Genomic DNA, 21,474 nt, shown 5'->3' on the forward strand with positions numbered 1-21,474 from the left:
CGTACCTCTTAAAGCAGGTTTTTTTCCAAAAAGGAAGTCATTTAGTCACTTAGTTTAAGACAGCAGAAAAATCCAAAATGGCTTAAAATAGTGGCATTTTGAAATGTGGCTTTATAAAAAGGGTGTGAGATTTAAAATTTTGATCTTTTGACAGCCCTGGAAAAAATACTGACTGTCTGAAGTAACACAACTTGGATGGAAGTTTGAGCTCACGTCACCTTTTTATTGTTTATTTTATCCTATGTATGGAACTGGTGTCATGATTCAACTGGTGTTGGACTTGCTGGTGACACATCGTTTAACATCCCACTGTGCCGTTTGCTTTCCATTGTAAGATTTTATCAGTGTCTTCTGAGACATTTATGCTACCCGGGAAGAGTTGGCTGCACCACAAGGTCCATTTAAAGATGTGAATGTTAGAAAACAACATTTTTAAGTGATCAGACGTTTGCGGACGCCTGATCAAAGCAGAATAAATTTAGGTGGCTAATAAACTGTATTATGTGACCCCACAAACCCTCCCCGAGTAAGGTTGATGTGAAAGCAAAGTGTTCACATTGAAATTCCCTGTGTTTAAAACATAAATCAGATAAATAAAAGGTAAATATCTGAGTCTTATGGTTGGACAGCGGTTTCAGTGCCCTAGAGAATTTTCAGGTCTCAAGTTTGGCCGCAGCAGACAGAAGTTTGGGAATGGCTGATCCAAGCCCAGTGTGCGGTAAATTGAAAGCAGAAAATACACATCAGCTCACTATGTGTTTAATCCTGTGAATCATCATGAACAGATGACTGTGGCACAGTATGGTGGCTGGCCAGCAGAGGGAACTAGCCTACTGTATACTGTATATCCATAATGATATAAATGCTGCTCAACTGTAAGAGGAAGCACTGACCACAACTTCCCCATCACTGGAGTTTCTGTTGTTTTTTAAAAAATCAGCTTTATGTAACAAAGAAAGTTCAGAGATGGAGGGAAGCTTATTTTCTTGCAGCTGATTGAAAATTGTTTTTTTTTTTTAATAGATAAAACTGTTTAAAAAAAATCATTTTCTGCACTCTGATGTCTGATTCTCAGAACAAGAAAGCGTAATTTTTTTTTTTTGTTTAAGCTTTATATCCTCCATCTGACTGAGCAATAGAAAACTTTTCACCCTTAAACCACATTATCTGTTCGTCTCCACTTCTCTGAGCGCTCTGTGGGAGTGGGAGCGTTCAGTCATGACCCCCAACCCCCCACACAAAGCCAGCGGTGGGGCTAGTTCCTCTGCATATAGAAGTGAGGTGGGGGGTGGGTGGACGCAGGGAGGTTGGAGACTTCACATCGTCCCATGGGGTCAGATAAAAGCTTACAGCTTTCCTTATTGGACCCCCTGCCCCACCCCCACCTTTTCCTCTTCAAGCTCTGTGTCTCTGCATAAACGATAGTTGAAGATCTGATATCAGAGCAGGTGTTGGCTAAAGTCATCTTTTTTTGTTGTTGCATTTTTCATTAGATAATGCAGATTTATCTGGATGAATATAAAGGAAGAGAAGTTTGTAAGCAACATGGGAAGTATGCTGGAATGTAAAGGAAAAGGTGAGTATGACAGGCAGGTTTGCAGGTTAAATGTGCAGCTTTAACACCATGCGTTAATAACATTTAAACCTGCAGAACATCCCCTTAGATGCAGCGGCCCTTCTCCTCTTTCTCTCCAAAATGGCCTACCATATCTAAGCCCCTCCCACCACAGAGGCCATGAGCCTGGGGGTCTCTGTTTTGTTCCTCCCATAAAAGCTCGGCCACCATTGTCTCTACGTGACCCCAGGGTCAACTGAACTCACCTCGCCTGACCACGGCTCATTCAGCTGTGAAGCCTCACACAGGACAAAAACATCTCACAAGAGCAGAGATCACTTCAGGCGAGGGGGTGGGAGGACACAAAAACTCACCCACTCACACAAAGATAGAGAACACGCTCTCAGAGCCATACGCTCATTTATGTTAGATTGTTTTTTACAATGTAGGAGGACACTTGAGTCATGTTCAAAGAGTGCAGAAATCTGATTTGCAATGATGTTTATTAGACTGGACCTCATTTTATGGTCAGGGTAGTTGAGGTTTTAATGACTCAGCATGCTGATCTGTTACAGCCGTGACAAAAAGTAGTGATGAAGTTATCTTTTACATTCCCACCCTCTGCTTAACTATCTTTTGCCAAAGGGAAATTTTCATTTTGCTGCGGGTTAGGAATGAAAACATCCATGTGTGACGTCTGCAGCTCCTCACTGCTGTGCAGAAAAAGTAATGGAAACTATGCAACAGTATTTCATTGCAGTGTTTTCAAAAGCCAGTTCTGTTTTTCTGCACCAAACTTTCATAGTCTCATTGTTTGATGCACAGACGGAGAAAATGTCCTGAGGATCCTCCAGTCTGGCTCCCAGCTCTCAGAAGCAGCAGTGTCCCTGGTGGAGAGGAAGCTCATGGAGGCTGACAGGTTGAAAATGTGCGGCATGATGTGGCTGAAGGAGCATGAAACATGTTCACCCATGGATGCCATGCACAGCGCCCACAGGAGAGATGGTAAGACAGTTAAATGGTGGGTATTTTCATTATTATCCTTGCCAGTATCACATGTGTTTTCTTTCTCTGTTACTCCTCCAGTTAGTCTGGTGGTATGAAGGCAGACCTGCGAAGAGGACTCTATAGATCAGTGGATCTCAACTAGTCTACCCTCAGGATTCACCAACACCCCCTTCACGAGAAACTCTTCCAAAACTTTCAACCATTAAGATTTATACAGCAGAAAAGGAGACAGGTTTGACTTTAGATGGAGCAAACATGACTGAAAAAAGTCACAGAACAAAACAAAAATGTTTAAAAAGCACATCATTACAGAAGCCCATAAGGGACATACTCCATGTATATTATTTACCCTGTTTCCTGTAAAATCACGTACATTTTCTTTGCTTTGAAGGGATCTCAAGAAAGGTACAGATTATCATGAGAGGAAAAAGCTTTATCCCAAAATAAGGAGATACATAAATGAGTCAAGATCAAGAAAACAACCAAAAAAAAAAAACAATCCTTTATGACTGCAAAATTGTTAAAAGTAAAATCAGGATATATACACAGAAAATCTGACATTAAATTTGATACTTTTTAAGACTTTTTTCAAGACCTTCTTCATACTTTTTAAGACTCTTTCGTATCTCCGATTTCTAATCCATTACTTTAACAACACGTTAAGTTTTCTTGTTATAGTTTGCAAATTAGGCTGTTCCGATAAGTTTTAGACAAGAAGATAAGAAAAAAAACTAACAATAGAAGCTCCTATTTCTACTTAAGCTGCCTAAAAGTAGTTGTACTGCAATCTAATTAGATGTACCAGCAGTATTTACAGGTTTTACACAGCAGTTGAAGTTGAAAAGTATAACAGCATACACTCTGGTTTTAAGATCAGAAATACAGCATGTTATTGGCCATTTCAATAAATCTGTAATACTCATTAATTCTGATTTCAAAGCATTTTAAAGCCTACGACTGCTTTAGATTATTCGAAAACCCCAAAACAATTTTTAGGACCTTATAGATTTGTATTTAAGACTTTACAAAACCTTTAAAAAGCCTTAATTTTGACTAAATGAATTTTTCAACTTTTAATGCTTTTTAAGACACCATGAAAATATATGGACCAGGGCAGGGGTGTCAGACTCAAGGCCTAGGGACTAAATTCAGCCCAAGGTACAGTAATACCTGGCCTGCAAGATAATATCATATTTTTATTATAACTGGCCCATCGATGTCAGGTCTCTAGATTTCTCGATTTCCTTCATTATGAAAATGTAAACTTGATTATTTAAAATATCCTTGTTTAGTCACGTTGTGTTATCATTTCAGATTTTCAATTTTGCATTTCAAATGTACAACTTAAACTTGTGATTTTGATTTTGTATATGCTATTTTGAACTTTTAGATACACAATTTTAAATTTTATCTCATATTTTGACCTTTTATACTCATGATTAGGAATTTTATCTTATGTTTGGACCTTTCAAACTCCTAATTTGGACTTTAAAGTCCAAATTTTACTTTTTGACTCACCATTAGGACTTTAAACTTGTATTTTGACCTTTTAAACGTATGATTTTGAATTTTATCTCTTATTTTGACCTTTCAAACTCCTAACTTTGACTTTTAATGCCATATTTTGACTTTTTAGGTTCACAATTAAACATTTAAACTCATTTTTTGAGCATTTAAACTTCTGATTTATAATTATAGCTCATGTTTTGACCTCTTAAACTCATGATTTAGACTCTATCTCATATTTTGCCTTCTAAAGTCATGACGTGACTTTCTGTCTTTAATTTGCCTTTTTAAAACATTATTAGGACTATGTCAGATCTGAGATCATTAAAAAGACTCTTCTGTTTTTCTATTTTAGTCCCTTCAGGTAAAAGAGTATGACAATAAAATATCTCATCTTGACAGGCTACAAAATATTCTGAATTTTTCAAATTTTTCTCCCTCAGCACTTTTTATTCCTGTCATCATTCTTGATGCGTTGACTAAACACGACATGGTAAAACTTATCATGGTGATGTTCACTGCTGAATGATATTCACTCTCCCATGAGCATCATTAAGTAATGAGGAGACATGCTCCTCTGAGCAGGGCCTACTTGGAGCATAAACCCATCTAAAATTATTCAGAAAACTTCTCAAATCAAGCACTGCTGAAAGATGTCTAGAAGTCCTAAATCACTCCAAGGTAATTATGGTGATTTTTAAACCTGGTAGTATAAAAGTTTCAGCAATGGTTTTGAGTAAATCGCTTCAGCCAGGGGCAAGCTCAGAATGCTTAGGGAGCAGGGGTGAAGACAATTAAAAGGCCCCCCGCTCTGTAGGTGAGGCACCAGAGACCAAAAAAGTTTGGATAAAGTTGAACTTAAACTTAAGAAACTTATGGCAATAACTTGCTTTTCTCTGCTATTGGACACATGCCATAGAGAGAGATTTGTCCGTTTTTGTCCACTTACAGGTAACAAAAAGGGCACTTAATGAAGTTTTGTCTATTCAGAGGACACCAAAGAGGGTTATTACAGAAATGTGCTCACTTAAGCCGGGTGTACACTGGTGCAATTTCAAGCCGATTGTACAAAGGTCGTGGCAGAAAGTCATCTCACACTGTGCAACTGAATCGCTTACGACGCACGACCATCGCACACGAGTTGTGTGCTCACACTGTACGATCCGACGGTCATGCACAACCCGAGTGCTCACACTGTGCGAATGAAATTAGGACGGACTGTGACAGAAACCTGTAGGGTTTCCTTTTTAAAAAGACACACACTCGGGGTGAAGTGTCTCCTTTCATTTTCTCTCTTTCCCCCCTCTATCTCTACCGCTCTCTCTCCCTCTCTCGCTTTCTCTCCCTCTCCCACTACCTCTCTCTATTCAACACACACAAACATCATCTTCTCAGGTCCACGGAGAGGAATATTTCTTGCTCGTTTATTTCCCTTATAACAGGAGTGCATCATAAAGTCATTCCAGCCGTTGCCATGGTAATTTAGGACGTTTTCAGACAGTTTACAAAGGAAAACAACCCCCAAAAGTTCACGTTTCTGCTCTCACTGTGAAGTTTCTGAAGTCATACCAAAATATATAACATGCCAGAAATCCTTCCGATCAGTCAGGAGCAGGTCGTGCAGTCGTACAACAGGCTGTGGTTGGCCGTCATATGTCCCTGTACACAGCACAAGAAACGACGCCCGATCCAACAGCTAAATTCATGGCTGAATCGCAGGAAAATTGCAAAGTGTACCCCCGACTTTACAGGGAACTTTGTCAAAGCTAGTCTATTAACAGGATACAAAAAAGGCAAATTGCCAAATTCTGGCCACCAAAGATGGCACTTTATCAACCTTTATCAACTAGCGTGAATAGAGCAAACTTCCATCCCCCAACTCTGACTCACATCCCTGAAATGTTCTTGAGTTATTAGAAAGTGTTTATTCGTCTAGACTAAAGTCTTTGGTCAAACAAAAGTGTTTCATTCTTTAACAATGAATGTCTGTAAGCATACTTTTGAAATCATTATGGGATACTGAGCTGTTGAGCTTGTCAGTAGGAAATACAAAAGACAAACTTTGGGGGACATGCTTTCACCAGGAGTTGTTTTTCTATATTACATCACAGCCTGTTGCTTGTCTGGCTGTAACAGTCTATCTCTCAATCTTTTGCAGGGATAAGGTGATATGGCCACAAACTGTGCAAGAAAAGAATAAGAGTAAAAAATACTGGAATTAAATCTGAACAAAGCTTCATGTAGACACTGCTACTGCTGATTAAAGTCATCATGGGCTGAGCAACTGCACCGAACGCTGAGGGAGTTTTTGCTGTGATTTGTCACTTTGTTTTCCTTCCTCCCTGTGTTTGTCCCTTTTGCTTTTGTGGTAAGTTCTAGGAAGCAAAGAAACAAAAAAGACAACTGAAACATTTTACACAAAGAAATCCCCATGCTGAGTGATTATGTTTCTTGAAGCTTTGCAATGTCTTTCTGTACTAAAACATTAAAAATACCTAATCTTCAAACAGAAGTCAAGACTATGTACAATGAAAAAAACTGCCAGCATTTGTCAGAAAGAAGGAGTTGAATCATTTCAATAATTTGCTAAAATAAAAGTTTAAAAAAAGCATACATTTTATTTTACTTAACAGCATTTCGAACAACGCTTACACTATTAGGTTTTGAAAAAGTGATGTTTAAGAGCTCACAGATGTGGCGTGTAAAAGCACACTGTCAGTTTTTCCAAATGTATAAATACATTAAATACACAAATTCGTGAAGCATAAGAATACATAAGGATTTGATCATTCAATTTAGCTGAAGCAGTAACACAACTCCATAAAAGTTATTCTTTACTGCATTTAATGTATGACCTGCATTCAGAAATGTCTGTCATAGAAGCACAGTGTCTTTAGAGTAGAAAAGGGAACCTTTAAAAGGGGGAAATTAGACTGTATTTCAATTTGCAACCAGCATTTTCATCACGTTTTTTAAAAAGATCAATCTATATGCTTTTACAGATTTTTATAATAAATATCAGATCATAGCAAAATAATGAGAGATGCTTCAAATTTGCTCAGAGCTCTTAAGTGCTGACGTTGTTTAAATGCTGACAAACAGTCATAGCTAATCAAATAAAGTTTCTGGTTTAATAATCAAAGTAGGTTAAATCTCAATTATGCACACAAAGGAGGGTTTGTTTTTAGATCTTTTTCTTGTTCCATGCATCAGCGAGAATATTACTGGTCAATTTTATATAAATTTGCAGCTTGTTTGAAGGATTTAGATTTAGCAAGTAAAAATCCAACTGAGATCAGAACATCCTGACAGATAAGTACAAATTCTTCCTTGTAAACTCAGGACAGTCTGGCTGCACTCTGTTCATCTCTGACAGCCACTCCCACTGACCGTTCATCTGAGATTCCATATATCTCAGAGTGGAAATACACGCTGAAACTCTTGAAATAAAATCAGATTAAACTTCCATTTAGGTTTAAGGTAAGGCTTAGGATACCATAAATAAACAGTTTGCTCACAGGAGAAAAGATTTTCCGTCATGAAAAAATGCCAGTGTAGCTTGTGTAGCTCTGTAGCTGTGTAAGCTACCTGGATAACATAGCTACATAGCAAAAGTTAAGTACACAAAGCAGCAATTTAAGTTATGTATCTACCTTACCTACGCAGCTAAATTAACTTTAGTAATGTTTGCTAACGCTCATGTTGGCAAAGCTAACTTAGTTATAGATAATTGAGCTAGGTAGCGGATGTAACTATGTAGCTAACATAGCTACACCAACTAAAGCTTAGCTGACAGAGCAGCAATGTAAGCTCTGTAGATACATTATCTACAGAGCTACATTAGCTTTAGATATGTTTGATGAAGTTCATGTTGCTCAAGATTACTTAGCTACAGATAAAAGAGCTAGGTAGTGGATGTAACTATAGACAAAGCTAGGTTCACAAAATAGCAATGTAAGCTATGTAGGTACATTATCTACTTAGCTACATAAGCTTTATCTATGTTTGATGAACCTCATGTTGTGAAAGCTAACTTAGCTACAGATAATGGAGCTGGGTAGCAGATGTAACTACATAGCTAAAGCTAAGCTCACAAAGCAGCAAATATGAGCTACCTAGATACAGATCTATGTAATCTAAGCAGCTAAATTAGCTTTAGCTACATTTACAAAAGCTCTTGTTGCAAAGGCTAACTTAGCTGTAGATAATTGCACTAGGTAGACAACTAGCTGTATGTATTTGTACCGGCAGATTACACCACAACTTTTCTTAGATACACAGCGTGTCAGATGAAGGTCTGTGAGAGTGGCAGTCAGAGATGAACGGTCTGCAGCCAGAACACTTTCCATAAACTTCCCAGTTTCAAAGTTTACTTTTGATTACAAGCTGCCAAGAATTTGATGTTTATACATGATGATAAATTGCTTTTCTTTTTTTTTTTTTCTAAATGTGAGATAAGCACTTCTAATAACACTTCCAGTTTAGGAGGAGGCATTAAATGCATAACTGAGATGAAAATGCTGCAATTAGGTGTAATTTTGTTTCTGTTTCCAGACGTATAAAATGGTAGCAGATTTGCATAGAGGTGGACTACATGACCTTGGCAGAAGTCTGCACTCTCAGAGAGCTGCTCTATTTCATAAAGTCAAACATAACAATGACAGTCAGAAAAATGAAGCACATAAAAAGCATGGTGAATCATTCAGTAACCAACAGATACTTAAATTGTACTAAAATGCAGTACATAAGAAATGAGGAGATGTTATGACAGTTTCCTCTCTGATTGTCTCTTCAATTTATAAACAAGAAAAAAGTTTCAAAGTATTTTATCCTCATGGTGAAGTGTGACACAAAAATCAGGCTTCATTTTGTCTTTTCATCAGAGCATACATAAAAGCTGTGTCACAGAAACATCAGGGTGTCCCTGAAAGTTTTCAGCAGCAGCCTGCAGCAAACATTAAACTTTGTAGTAGATGTTGGTGGGACTCTGGGGTGTAATTTCCTGGACGATGTACACAGGGGGCCCGTAATCACTGCTCACACGCTCGTAATGTCGACAGATCATACTGTCAGACGCTCGAAGAGGGAACACCACATCACTGCGGTCAGAGCCGTTGTTGTCGCTGCTGATGCTGTCCCGTTTTGGCACGGCCAGAGTGTTGAGGGACACAGCAGCGGCCTGCTGGCTGACCGGGACACACTGACGGCGACGGTACCTCCATACAACCACCACCACAATTATGATGACCAAGAGGAGGATCACACAGCCGCAGATAACCCACATGAACAGTCCTGGGTCTGAGAAACCTCCGCCTTGTGGGTTTGTTTGTCCTTTTTCTAAATCTGTCAATGGATCAGCAGAAAGATGAGAGTAAATGAGGACAGATGACACAGAGATTTGAAAAGATGCAGACTTTATGCTGTGATTGAGCAGATCAGAACGTGTTAACAGCTAGATGTAGAAGAAAACACTCTAATCTTTAGGATCCTAGCAGTCAAAAGTCTGGAGCTCTTTGGCCCTGGATGGGCCATCGAGTCATTATCAGAGAAGACTTGGGTACAAGTTCTGTTTAAATGCATAAACACAAATAAAAAGCAGTTGGTGTACTATCAAATATACTAAAATCAACTGGAAGCTAATCATCACATGTATTTTACCTAGCTGTAGTTTTTTCTCTTTTTTGAAGGAGGGCTTTTGCCTTTATTGGCCACGACAGCTGAAGAGAGACAGGAAATACGGGGAGAGAGTAGGGAAACACATGCACAACGATTGGGATTCAAACTGAAACCAGTGCGTCAGGGGCTGTAACCTCTGTATACACATGCCTACCCTATGAGCAAAACCAGAGCTCTTTTTTCTTTCATTTTTGCTGTTTGATTTTTTTCTTTTACCAGTTTAATCCCCCTTAAAGCACTTAGTATGAATTTTTACATCTGTAAGCTCTTTTCTACAAACAAACAAACAAACAAAAAAATAATAATGTAAGATTACTGTTTGGGCTTCCTCACTTTATATAGGTACAATTTAGACCAGTGACAGACATTTTCCAGTACAATTATGTTCTTATTTCTAATGTGCAATAAGTATAAAACAAAAACAATCCTCTAACAATAAGTGTAAGAAACCATTGTTAGACACTAAAACAGGCTGAGCTTGTCAGTTGAAAAAAGAGATACAAACTTTGGGGGACACACTATCATCAGGTGCTATTTTTCTATATTGCATCAGGCTGTGACTGCTAGCTGTGACAATCTATTTTCAAAAGGTTGTGAGCCTTTTACAAGTCAATAAGGCCACAAAATATGCAAGAAAATTCTGAGGTTAAAATATAATTGAAAAAAATGTAAAATATGGAAAATAATATGGACATATCAGTGCCACTTAATAATACAATGCCTATGAGAAAAAAGTATTCAAAAAAATTCATGTTTTACCTTTTAACTGATTTTATAAATCAACCGCCTTTTTATGTCCAGCCACAAATGTTCTTTTGGATTGAGGTCTTGACTTTGACTCGGCCTCTCCAGAACATTCACCTTGTTGTCTTTAAAAAACCATTGCTGTGTAGCTTTCGCTGTATGCCTTGGACATTTTTTTGTTTCCATCTTCCTTTTCAATAACCTTTTCTCTGAGTTGCTGGGTGTGTTCTTTTGTCTTGGTGGTGTAATGGTAGCCAGGAATACAGCTTAACCAGTGACTGGACCTTTTGGGCATGGGTGTCTTTATACTGCAATGCGCTGGGTGAATATTTATGCAATCACTTATTTTACCTTACAAATTTTATTTAATTGACATTACTTTGTAGAAATGTTTTTACTTAGACAATTTTATTATTATTTGTTTGTTTGTTATTTATTATTATTGTTCAAATTATGTTGACTTTGATTTATAAAATCAATAAAAGGGTAAAACATTCAAAGGTGTGAATACTTTTTATAGACATTGTACTTTTGGTTCTATTCAATCTTTTTATTCTGACAAATCATGCAAGAGTCTAAAGTCAATTATCAATTAATTCTGCTAACAAGCTTTGTCCTTGAAGCCAAATCCTCATCCATTGTGTCCCTCTTTGTCAGAGAACATAAAAGGTGTCAATATGTAAAAGAAATATCACAAAAACCTCCTAATTGTGAAATGAGTCAATCTCAGTGCATTATCAAGGTAATACTTTTTTAGAATTGTTATCATACCAGTTGTGCTTTTTGTTCCCTCGTCTGTCTGTGAAGGATCTTTGGCCTTGGGCTTTGTGGGCGGGAATCTGGTGGGGGATTCCTGAAGGGTTGTAGGTGGATCTGAAGGACCTGATATAAAAAAAGGAAATGGACATTCATTATCACTGAAATTTTACACTAAAGAGGTGTTTTTTGTCATTCCTGTGGGGATAGGTGGTGTAATGGCATGTCATAATGTCCCTGTTTCAACTATATTGATGTCTGTAAAATCATTGATGCAATACTGCTGCTGTCAGTCTGACTTTCTTTCTGATAGAATTTTTGTCCGTACAGTCATATAGGTAAGAAATGGGAATAAGAAGAGAAATTTCTGACCAACTTAGACCACAGAAAGTCATGTTCATGTTTCATGTCATGACTGCGGCTCTCTTTTTTTTTCCCTTGCAAACTATTACTTTTATTTTTACTTTCTGAACCTACATAAATATAAAGAATTCACTTAAACCCCGAAACTTTTTACCAAACCTAGACAGGTAAAATATGGCCAGGCCTTAGCCATGCTGGACGTACCAGCGGTTTATGAAACATTGGGAAAAGCATTGTTTGTTTTTGTAGATGCTTCATTTGTCAACAAAGTGGTGACCGGGACTTCATAATAAATGTGATGCTTTCCTAGAGCAAATTTTAGCCCTTGACCCCAAAAATAGCAGCACCAGAGGAGGTGATTAAAACATGATGTTGCAGAAAGCATCAAGTGCAATTTTATGTATGAAGAAGCTTTTTACACATTATAAACATTAAAGGACAAACCTCACTCATTAACTTTAGTTTTATTTTACATTGAGCTCAATTAAAGATAATTATCACAATAATGAATTAAATATACCACTCTATATCATTTTAAATGTCTGTGTGTGTGTTTTGAAAGTATCCTGTAACGCCCCCTGAGTGTCATGCTACCCCCACTTTGGGAACCACTGTCCCAGCACAGACTTTATTTTGACTCCATTCTTGAAAAGTAAACCTCACACTGTGTTGAAGGAGACTCAAAATTGGGGATGTTGACCATAAACTGATCATAAAAATGTTCCCTGGAGTAAAAATGGAACTGCTGCCGGGCTACTTGTCAGCAAGGAAACAGTTTAGCATCTTGTTTATCTTTCTTTATCAAGATCAGTTTAAGAGTGGAGCTAAATTCTCATCACCTTCTAGACAATTAAACTTCTGATGCAACCAGTGGAATCTCCCCCTGGTGGACGTCAGAAATGATGCAGTTTAAAGAGGCAATTTCTTCCACAGTCAGTGATGTGAACGACACTGCATTAATTCATTTAGATTATAGAGAAGAAAAGCATACATTTAGCACATAAACAACTATAAAAAAGATTTTCTTAATTATTAAAATTTGATATACGAAAGGAGCTTATCTACATTATGGCAAGAGTAGAATGCAGAATTTTACATTTTTGTTCAGAGTGGGAGAAATCAGGATATTTTAGCCTAAGCGGCATGAATCTTTTTTGTTGTTGTTGTTTGAGCTCACTGTTACCGATGCTTTAAAGTAGCTTTGACAGATATCACTGGTTTCCATATCTTGTTTACCAGTGGGAAGAAAAAATTAAATAAAATGCACTCATTAAGATTTAAACCAACACCTTTCACTAGTGATGAACACTATCTGCATGATATGAGTATCTTAAAAAGTGAAAAATCTGTATCGGATGGTATAAACATTTCTAACAATATATACAGCAGTGTTTTGGCTATAAAAATCCCCTTTTATCAGCTGTAAATATTGGCCTAAAACTGAGTTTTAGGCTGGATCTCTGAAGGGGACAGACCCTTAAACTAACCCACTGGACTAACCTACCCAGCTGTACAAACAGTATAATGAACTGTTTCCACCAAATGTACTGCTTTTGTTCGGTGTAGTCTGCTACAGCTTGGTAGAGTTAACCCTGATCTTGCTCGCGATTCCACAGCCAACCGTATATTACTCTGTGGCTACTATACTCTTTCATTTTTCTGTACTTGCTCCAGAGCTTTTTGCAATGGGTCCAGCACTGCTATAGCATATATATCATAGAGGATGTCCACACAAAGCCCTCTGCAGCCAGTCTTTTAAGAGAGAAGCTGGAACAGTTTGTTGTTCCTGACAGTACAGTCTAGTTCCCTCTACAACCCCTCTTAGACAATGATCTCCAGGCAGGTCTGCACCTCTGTTGTCCATAGTAATCACATTTGATAGGCATTAGTTGAGAACCACTGCCCTAATAGACGGGTGCTACAGATTACTCTTTTTAATACCCTTCCATGCGTTTGACAGTCGAAACATACAGTAGTAAACTGCGTAATGTGTAAAATCAAACTGATCAAGACCACTGGGTGGAAACACAGCTTAAATGTCTCAAATGGTTAAACCTTGACCAGCTGCAGTAGTCCCATTTTTTGCATATTTTCTAGTTTCTCTCCAAAAGAAAGCTACAAGAATCGTAAGGAAAAAACCTATCATGAGCCAACTGATCCTCTATTCCTTTAACTAAATATACTATAATTTAAAGATTTAACAGACGGCAATACAAAAAAACATGCATAAAGCTAAAACTGGACAATTACTGCAAAGTAATTGTAGTAATGTTAATATAAATTGTTAATTATGCTGATTATGGATTTCCAAGCATGCAACTCTCAGCAACTTGTTTGATTGCAATGTTCATCCACTTTGTAGGGTGGCGCTGCTAGGGGTCCGAGTTCAGTGGTCCTGGGAGTCTGCAGATAGGCGTTACTGGCAATCACAGGCATCTCTAACAGTGACTCGGTTAAAGGAAGCAGACTGCTGCAGAGGCCAACATGTCCCCACCATTCTCCCTCTGTGCTTGTATTCTGGAACAAGGTGCCGGGCGCCTCATCAAGGTATAACAGCTCAACTTCACTATGCATGTAAATGCAGAGAGTTTAACCCAGCCAGTCCGCTAGTGCCTCAGTCTTGCAGATTTCCGTTTTGCCTCAGTGCATTAGCATCGTTCACCACATTAAGCCTGAATGTACAAAATAACTTTGATAAGATTTTCAGCTTTAAAGGCACAATCCCTAAATCCAAATCTACACTGGGGGGGCTGTGACACGACAGAAAATCTGCAAACTGCAACTTAATGTAAAATATGTAGAGATTAATGAGAGATTACAACTAAATCTGAATTATTAATGTTTCCTGTTGCTGTTAAAAGGTTTGTTTACATCAGCAGTGTTTGTAAACACCGCGGGAAAAACAGCTCCATATTTCAGTTATGATCAGTTGAGAAAAACACAGGATGCAAGTTTTCTCATCTCTTACTCAAACTGTTGAATAATTCAAATGAATAATACTTCACATTTTTGTGGTCAATAAATTACATTTGGAGGCTTTGGATGATTTAACTTTTATGGTTAAAAATAAACACAGCATCTGTGCAGCTCAATAGCATTCAAATGCATGCCACAAATGCTTGTTTATTTAAGGTTGCCGACCCAGTTATATCACAGTATCACAGCTAGAATATTATTGATAGTTTAAGACATGATATGTTCCTGCTTGAATATTGTATGAAACTGATTTATCCTCAGGAAATTTAAAGGGATGTTGTTGAATATGCTCAAGGCTTTTATTTTATTAGATTTTAATACATATAATGGGAGCACACATGATAAAAAAAGGCTATTCTGATGTTAAAACAGTAAAAGATTATTGACTGCTGCTGCCAGTCTCAGTGATCGCATGCAGGATAATACTGACGGCCTTAAGCTGCCAGCGGTTTGAATTCAGGATTTGAGATAATTCACGAGGCAATCTCCCTCCAAGAGAAAGAACAGATGATCAGGATTATCTGACCACTTAGTCATTTCTAGTCAGGAGGTGATATTATTGCATTAAAACGGACAGAATGACACTTTATTTCTTCAAGCATTTTTTGCCACGTCTCTGTTTTCATCACATTCACACATGGTGCACTCACTCTGGCCGACTCTCAGCACCAGCTTCATGGATTTGGTTTTGCACACCCCTCCGTTGGTGTTGCCCAGACCTTGCAGAGAACCAGACGAGGTCGCTGAAATACAAATAGAAGAAGAGGAAAAACATTAAAGTTGACCTTTAGTGCATTTTTTGCAATCATAATACAAAAAGATGAAGAAATGCATATTTCCATTATGTTTTTTTTTTGCAGGCTCTTTAAAAGGTTGCTGAATATTGCATCATATAGGCAAGAAAATGCAGACATAAATAACACTTTGTGTAGTGTTTCATACAGTATTTGGATAATCACACGCTTAAAACACAAAGAGGGTGCATTTTATCTTGCACCAAATGATAGACAGTTGGTTATTTTTGTCTATAATGTTAAAAGCATTCAGGAAGGTTTACAGTTTTTCTCCTGTTGCTTGTTTTCTCTTTTAAAATTTAAAGTTGTGTGGTTTTCTGTCACATAAACGCAGATCCTCATAAATAAGGAGCTCTTACCAGATAGTTTTAACTCATTTTTATGGGGGAAAAAAGTATCAAAAGACTCATCAGTTCAGCTTTGAATGCAAAATAAGCAGCAGAGATAATTTCAAAAATAAGTTTATATCTTACAGTTTCATAGCAATTACTAAAACTCACCCTATATATCTACACAAACACAAGGGAAGAACTCTGGTTCACCCCAGCGCCTCCCACACACACACAGCACCACCACATACACATACACACAGACTTGTTAGCAGCATTTAGGTCAGATAACAACATCTCACAGGCCACAAGCCACGTTGCCATGAAAGCTCCCTTCAAATCTGCCTGATGCTGTAAAAGCCTTGTGTGATTTGGGGCATGTAAGCCCTTGGAATCACAGTGGCCTGCCAGAGCGAAGTGTGCTGTCAGAGTGCGGCGAGGTGGATGAGGCTACATGGTCAGACTTGCTCTCCATCTCATGCATCACTTGCCACTAAGATGCCGGTTCAAGCGACAGCGGCCCGATAACGAGGCCACATTTTGGTGATTCTCACGCAAACTGACAAATTGAGAGGGAGGGGAGGATGACGAAGGCTTCGGAGGAGGAATAAAAGATGCAGAATTGATTCCACCTGTAGGAACCTGCAGCATGCCTCTCTGCTCTTTCAAGTGTTGCACATCACACATGCACACAGGTGACACTTCTGAGAGGTGACGTTGCACGCAGTGACTCACAGGTGATGTAATAGTCCCTCCCCTTGAGGAACTCCAGACCCCACAGGTTGGGACTGAACTCCTGGAACTTGAATGTGAACTTTACGTCACGGTTGGGTTTGTCACAGTTTAGCAGAGGTGTGTCGGTCTTGTAGATGGTGCAGCTCTCCATTTGACTGCGGGAAACCAAGTAGACTCTGTAAAACTCCTCCTTCACCCCCAAGGATGCATCCGCCCGGGGACACACAATGTCCATCTTGTCCCCAATTTGAGGATATAGAACCAAACCTTTACCTGGACTAAACCTGTGTGTTAGAGACAAGAGAATTAAAAGATTAGTCAAGGAGAAATGGGCAATGCATACTAACAAAAAAAAAAAACACACACTTAGGTAGAAAGCTTTATTCTAAAGAGGAATAAAATAAAGACAAACATAAAAGGTGCATGCAATCTCACTTAAACTAACTGTAGTTAAAATATATGATCATTCCAAGTCCAAAAAGCCTAATATGATGAGTTTAAAGTGATACTTTTGTTACAAGGAACAAGGCAAACCTGTAGATATTCAATAATAGAGCAGGATAAATCAATTAGCTGATCTAGAAAACCTGACTAAAGGTTCTGGATGGCTCATTACCCCTTTAGCCTGCATAATATCCAAAACTGTAAAAATGAAATTCCCTTCATTCTGTTGTCTTTTTGGTAAAGTTTTATTGATTACCGTTATATTAAATAACAGAGTGAATATTTTGAAGGGCTGAAACGTTTATTCAAACAAAGAACTGTTTGATGGATGATTTTACTCAATATTTTGACATAAAAATAAAGGATTCATAGGAAAATACGCAGTAGAAAACCGATTACGAAAACAGAGGCTGCAACAATGGTATAAAGCAACTGGATTTCTTGCCCATCTAACGAAACTTGTAGCGTCATAAATCTCCCCTTACAACCCAGTCTGTGCGTAAAAGGACAGAGCAGCTGCGTAAAGTTTCATCCATCCAAAAATGTTCATGCACTCACTTCGTGTTGGAGCTGCTCCAGTGGATGGACTCCAGAGTGACGGCGCGACACGAGCTAATGACGGCCAGCAGGATCACGGCACCGCAGCTCCATGTGGTTCTCCCCATCACAGAAATAAATGTCAGCTCTCCCGGTATTTCTCGGTATCATAAACCAGAGTGAAAACAGCCAGAAACGCGTCTCCTCTGCATGTCTCCTGCGGCTCCAGGTGCGCGCACAGGACGCATCCCCCCTGAGTGAAATCCTAACAAGTTCCGAGTCTCCCCCCTGCAGTAGTATGAAATTTTCCACATTGTGCGTAATTGGCTAGAAAATCAGTCGTATGACGGAATGCGTGTATTGAGGACAGAGAGTGTGTGGAGTATTTGAGTGATCAGCTGACTGACCGGTCCGCCCAGACACAGGCTCACGTGGAGGGGAGAGCGGGGCTGGTTGGCACATTTTTATCCCTCCCTCATGGAGTTTTTTATTCACTTCAAGATAGAGATCAAGATCAGTAAAAGGCGTTATTTCTTTGTTGATCATGATAGAGGCTTTCTCCTCTGAATACCTTTTAGACATTTCTAAAATGTAAAAACACCATCAACTCTTCCTTTTAGATTTACTTCACAAAAACAGAATCTGTGAGCTAATGATTGATAACATCATCAGTTTATTCGCATGAAAACTATTTCCTTTCCCTTCCTTGTGGGTGTGTGTGTGTGTGTGTGTGTGTCACAGTGCGACGTAGAACCACAATTTAAGAGCAATCACCAAAGATATCCCCACGATTGGTCATCTTTCATCCGGAACAGTCCAGAATCACAAAGTGTACCAGGCTTAACGCATCAGAAAATGATTCCTGTAAAAGTTGACTTAACTTGAATTTTTTGGTGAAATTGAACAAAACAACAGCTTGGTCTTTATGTACATTTACTGAGGTGTTGGGGACACTGCATGTCACATGCTCATGTGTTTGGATGGCACAAAAGATTTTGTGGAGGCAGAGAGGAAGTCCAGGACGTTGAATGTTCTGGACGCCCATGCACATCATAAACTTCTGAAAACATTCCATAAATTGAACAAATCGCTGGAAATATCGATGACTCAGTGCAAAAAAAAAAAAAAAAAGTAGTACAGCACAGCTTGATTTGGATTGGCATGGCCAAAGTCTCAGTTGAAAAGCCCCAACGATGATTCTTTTATCACGGTTAGAGCACTGTGGGCATACAGGGCAGCACCCTCAGATGGTCTGAGTCCCATCAAACCAATAGAACATTCTGGATCTAGCTAGAGTATTCCTCAGACACAACTCCCCTTACCCATGGGGTCCCACAAGGCTCCCCTTTGGGAACTGTCCTCTTTTTACCGTATTTGTTGCCTTTGGGCTCAGTCCAGAAAAAACAGTCTCCCTTTTCATTGTTTTGCAGATGCTATTCAAATCTATCTAAAAGTTATAGTGAAAATTCATTGTGATCAGCCAATTGCCTCAATAATATTCAAATTTGGATGGACTTCAATTTTCTAAATCTAAATGAGAATAAAACAAATTCTTGTACTATACCTTGCCCCTTGGCAGCTCATAACTGCATATCTGCTGAAAATCTTGATGCTATTTTTGATAGTGTGTTTAAACTTGATAAGCAGATACTCTCTGTGGTTAAAACTGGCTTTTTCCAGCTCAGACTTTTAGAAAAAGTGAAATCTTACATCTGTGAAAGTGACTTTGAGAAAGAAATCCATGCCTTTGTAACTTAAAGGGATATTTTGGGATTTTTGAAGTTGGGTCGTATGAGGTACTTGGCTGTAATAGCGGCATTAGCGTCCAGTGATTTCTCTGAAAGTTGATCCTGTAGTCGTTATGAGCTCAGAGAGATCCGTGGCATAATGGCTGTAGATGGGATCCGTGTAGTTTAACGAGTTTTACGTAAAAATAGGACAAGAAAATATATTGGCTTGCCTGTACGCTGTACGCACTTCATGTCACCCCCCCCCCCCCAAACAAACCCTGTGTCAGGCACTAATTTACGATGCAGCTTTCGCCATTTTGTCTCCTTCCACCTTGCACTGTTATCCTCTGATCAGCTGTGTGGGTCTGCGGGTTTCTACAGGGATAATAACACCACAGCAAGCTAGAACAAATATATTATGAGCAATTTCAACTTGAGAGACTATGATGTGACGTTTACTGCAGACAGGATATTTGTTAACCTAACACGCCAGATGGATGGGAAACCTTCAATACTAAACGTTTGGGAAAAGGCAGAGGATTTGAAAAAAACTCGGCGTGTGATTGGATGAACGCTCTGTCTGTCACATCTTTACAGGCAAATCAGAGCAACAAAACATGGGACGTAGCCACAATTGAGGTGCGTTTGCGCAGCTACCGAGGAATAACGCGAATTATGGCAAGTATAGACATGTCTGTATGCGACTTTTATCATTTTTGAAAAGAAAACATCTCACTGCTGGTCTTTGTTCTTCTTTTAATGAAGAAATGTCGTCAAGTTCTGATAAACTGACGCTATTGCAGCATCCATGATAACGTCTTCCACCATGACTGCGACGGCCTCTTGTTTCTGCTTGCCTACGTCACGACTCCGCCGCGCCCGAAAGTACTGCCCCTCGATGCTGATTGGTCCTGTCACTTTCTTACAGGGCCCAAATGTTTCAGATGGGAGCTTAACAAGATGGATTCGCCAGTGAAAAACAAGGAAATGGGCGTATCCATCTGCTATGCAAGGTTAGATATTTGTACAGTCATGGAAGAAAGTATTGGCAACCCTGGAATTATTCCAGAAAATACACCATTTCTCCCAGAAATTTTTTGCAATCGCAAATGTTTTTGGTATACACGTGTTTATTTCATTTATGTGCATTGGAGCAACACAAAAAAACAAGAAAAAGGCCAAAACTGACATAACTTTACACAAAACTCGAAAATGGACAAATCAAAAACATTTGTAATTGCAACAATTTCTAAGAGAAATGGTGTATTTTCTGGAAAAATTCCAGGGATGCCAAAACTTTCATCCATGACTGTATGAACTGGAGTACACCAAAGAACTTGTACAGATGGAGAGTAAGCGGCCTGAACGAGAGCAGAGAAACTTCATTTGAAAGTTTAAAGCAGGAGAGATCCCAAACATGAGTTTGAATTTTCCACACCTACAGCACCAGGTAACTCAAATCGAAATCGCTCATATTATCTTTGTTTTAGCTTGTTGTGGTGTTATTATCCCTGTAGAAACCCGCAGACCCACACAGCCGATCAGAGGATCAGTGCACAGAAGTGGAAATGGATAAAATGGCGAAAGCTGCATCGTAAATTACGAAGGTTTTTTTTGGGGGGGGGGGGGTGGGGGGTGGAATAAATCACTTTGTACATTTTCGACATGGCACACGGGCCAGCCAATATATTTTCTTGGCCCATTTTTTTCATAAAACTCGTTAAACTATGTGGATAAAACATTCCCATCTACAGCCATTATGCCACAGATCTTTCTGAGTTCTGAATAATCACAGGGTCAACTTTCACAGAAACCTCTGGAGGCTAATGCCACTACTATAGCCAAGTACCTCATACAACCCAACTTCAAATATCCCAAAACATCCCTTTAAATACTTGACAAGAATATAACACCTCTCCTGGCTTCTCTTCATCAGCTTAAGATTTTATTGACTGTTGTAAATGTTTTAAATGGACTGGCACCATCGTATCTTGTTGATCTCCTGCATTATCACTCTCTAGCCCAACCACTCAGGTCAGTTAACCAGTTGCTTTCAAATGTCCTTAGATCAAAACTCAAAAACCGATGGGATTGAGCCATGCACATGATCATTTGAGGGTTAAATTGATCAGCTTCTTCCGTGTAGAATAAAAAAAAAAAAACAAGACAATTTAAGTTGGGAAAATGTTGTCCCGCTATTTCAAAGAACAGAGAAGAAGAAGATGCTAAATATTTAAGTCACTGGCATTGATGTGATGGATAGAAACACAGGGACAAGCTGTGATTCTGTGATGTTTATCCCAACATTGATCAGCATTAGA

The 21,474-nt window shown here is 38.8% G+C and overlaps 1 protein-coding gene across 1 annotated transcript; it reads right to left on the reverse strand.

Moving 5' to 3' along the window:
* Positions 1-9,026: 9,026 nt before the first annotated feature.
* LOC121513249 (ephrin-B2a-like) lies at positions 9,027-17,551 on the reverse strand. Its single transcript, XM_041792861.1, has 5 exons — positions 17,445-17,551; positions 16,443-16,726; positions 15,235-15,327; positions 11,261-11,371; positions 9,027-9,412 (listed from the first exon to the last, which is right to left on the reverse strand). The coding sequence occupies exons 1-5, from the start codon at positions 17,549-17,551 to the stop codon at positions 9,027-9,029; spliced, it is 981 nt and encodes a 326-aa protein (XP_041648795.1).
* Positions 17,552-21,474: the final 3,923 nt, after the last annotated feature.

Source organism: Cheilinus undulatus, linkage group 1 (genome assembly GCF_018320785.1).
Source record: "Cheilinus undulatus linkage group 1, ASM1832078v1, whole genome shotgun sequence".
NCBI classification, from domain to species: domain Eukaryota; kingdom Metazoa; phylum Chordata; class Actinopteri; order Labriformes; family Labridae; genus Cheilinus; species Cheilinus undulatus.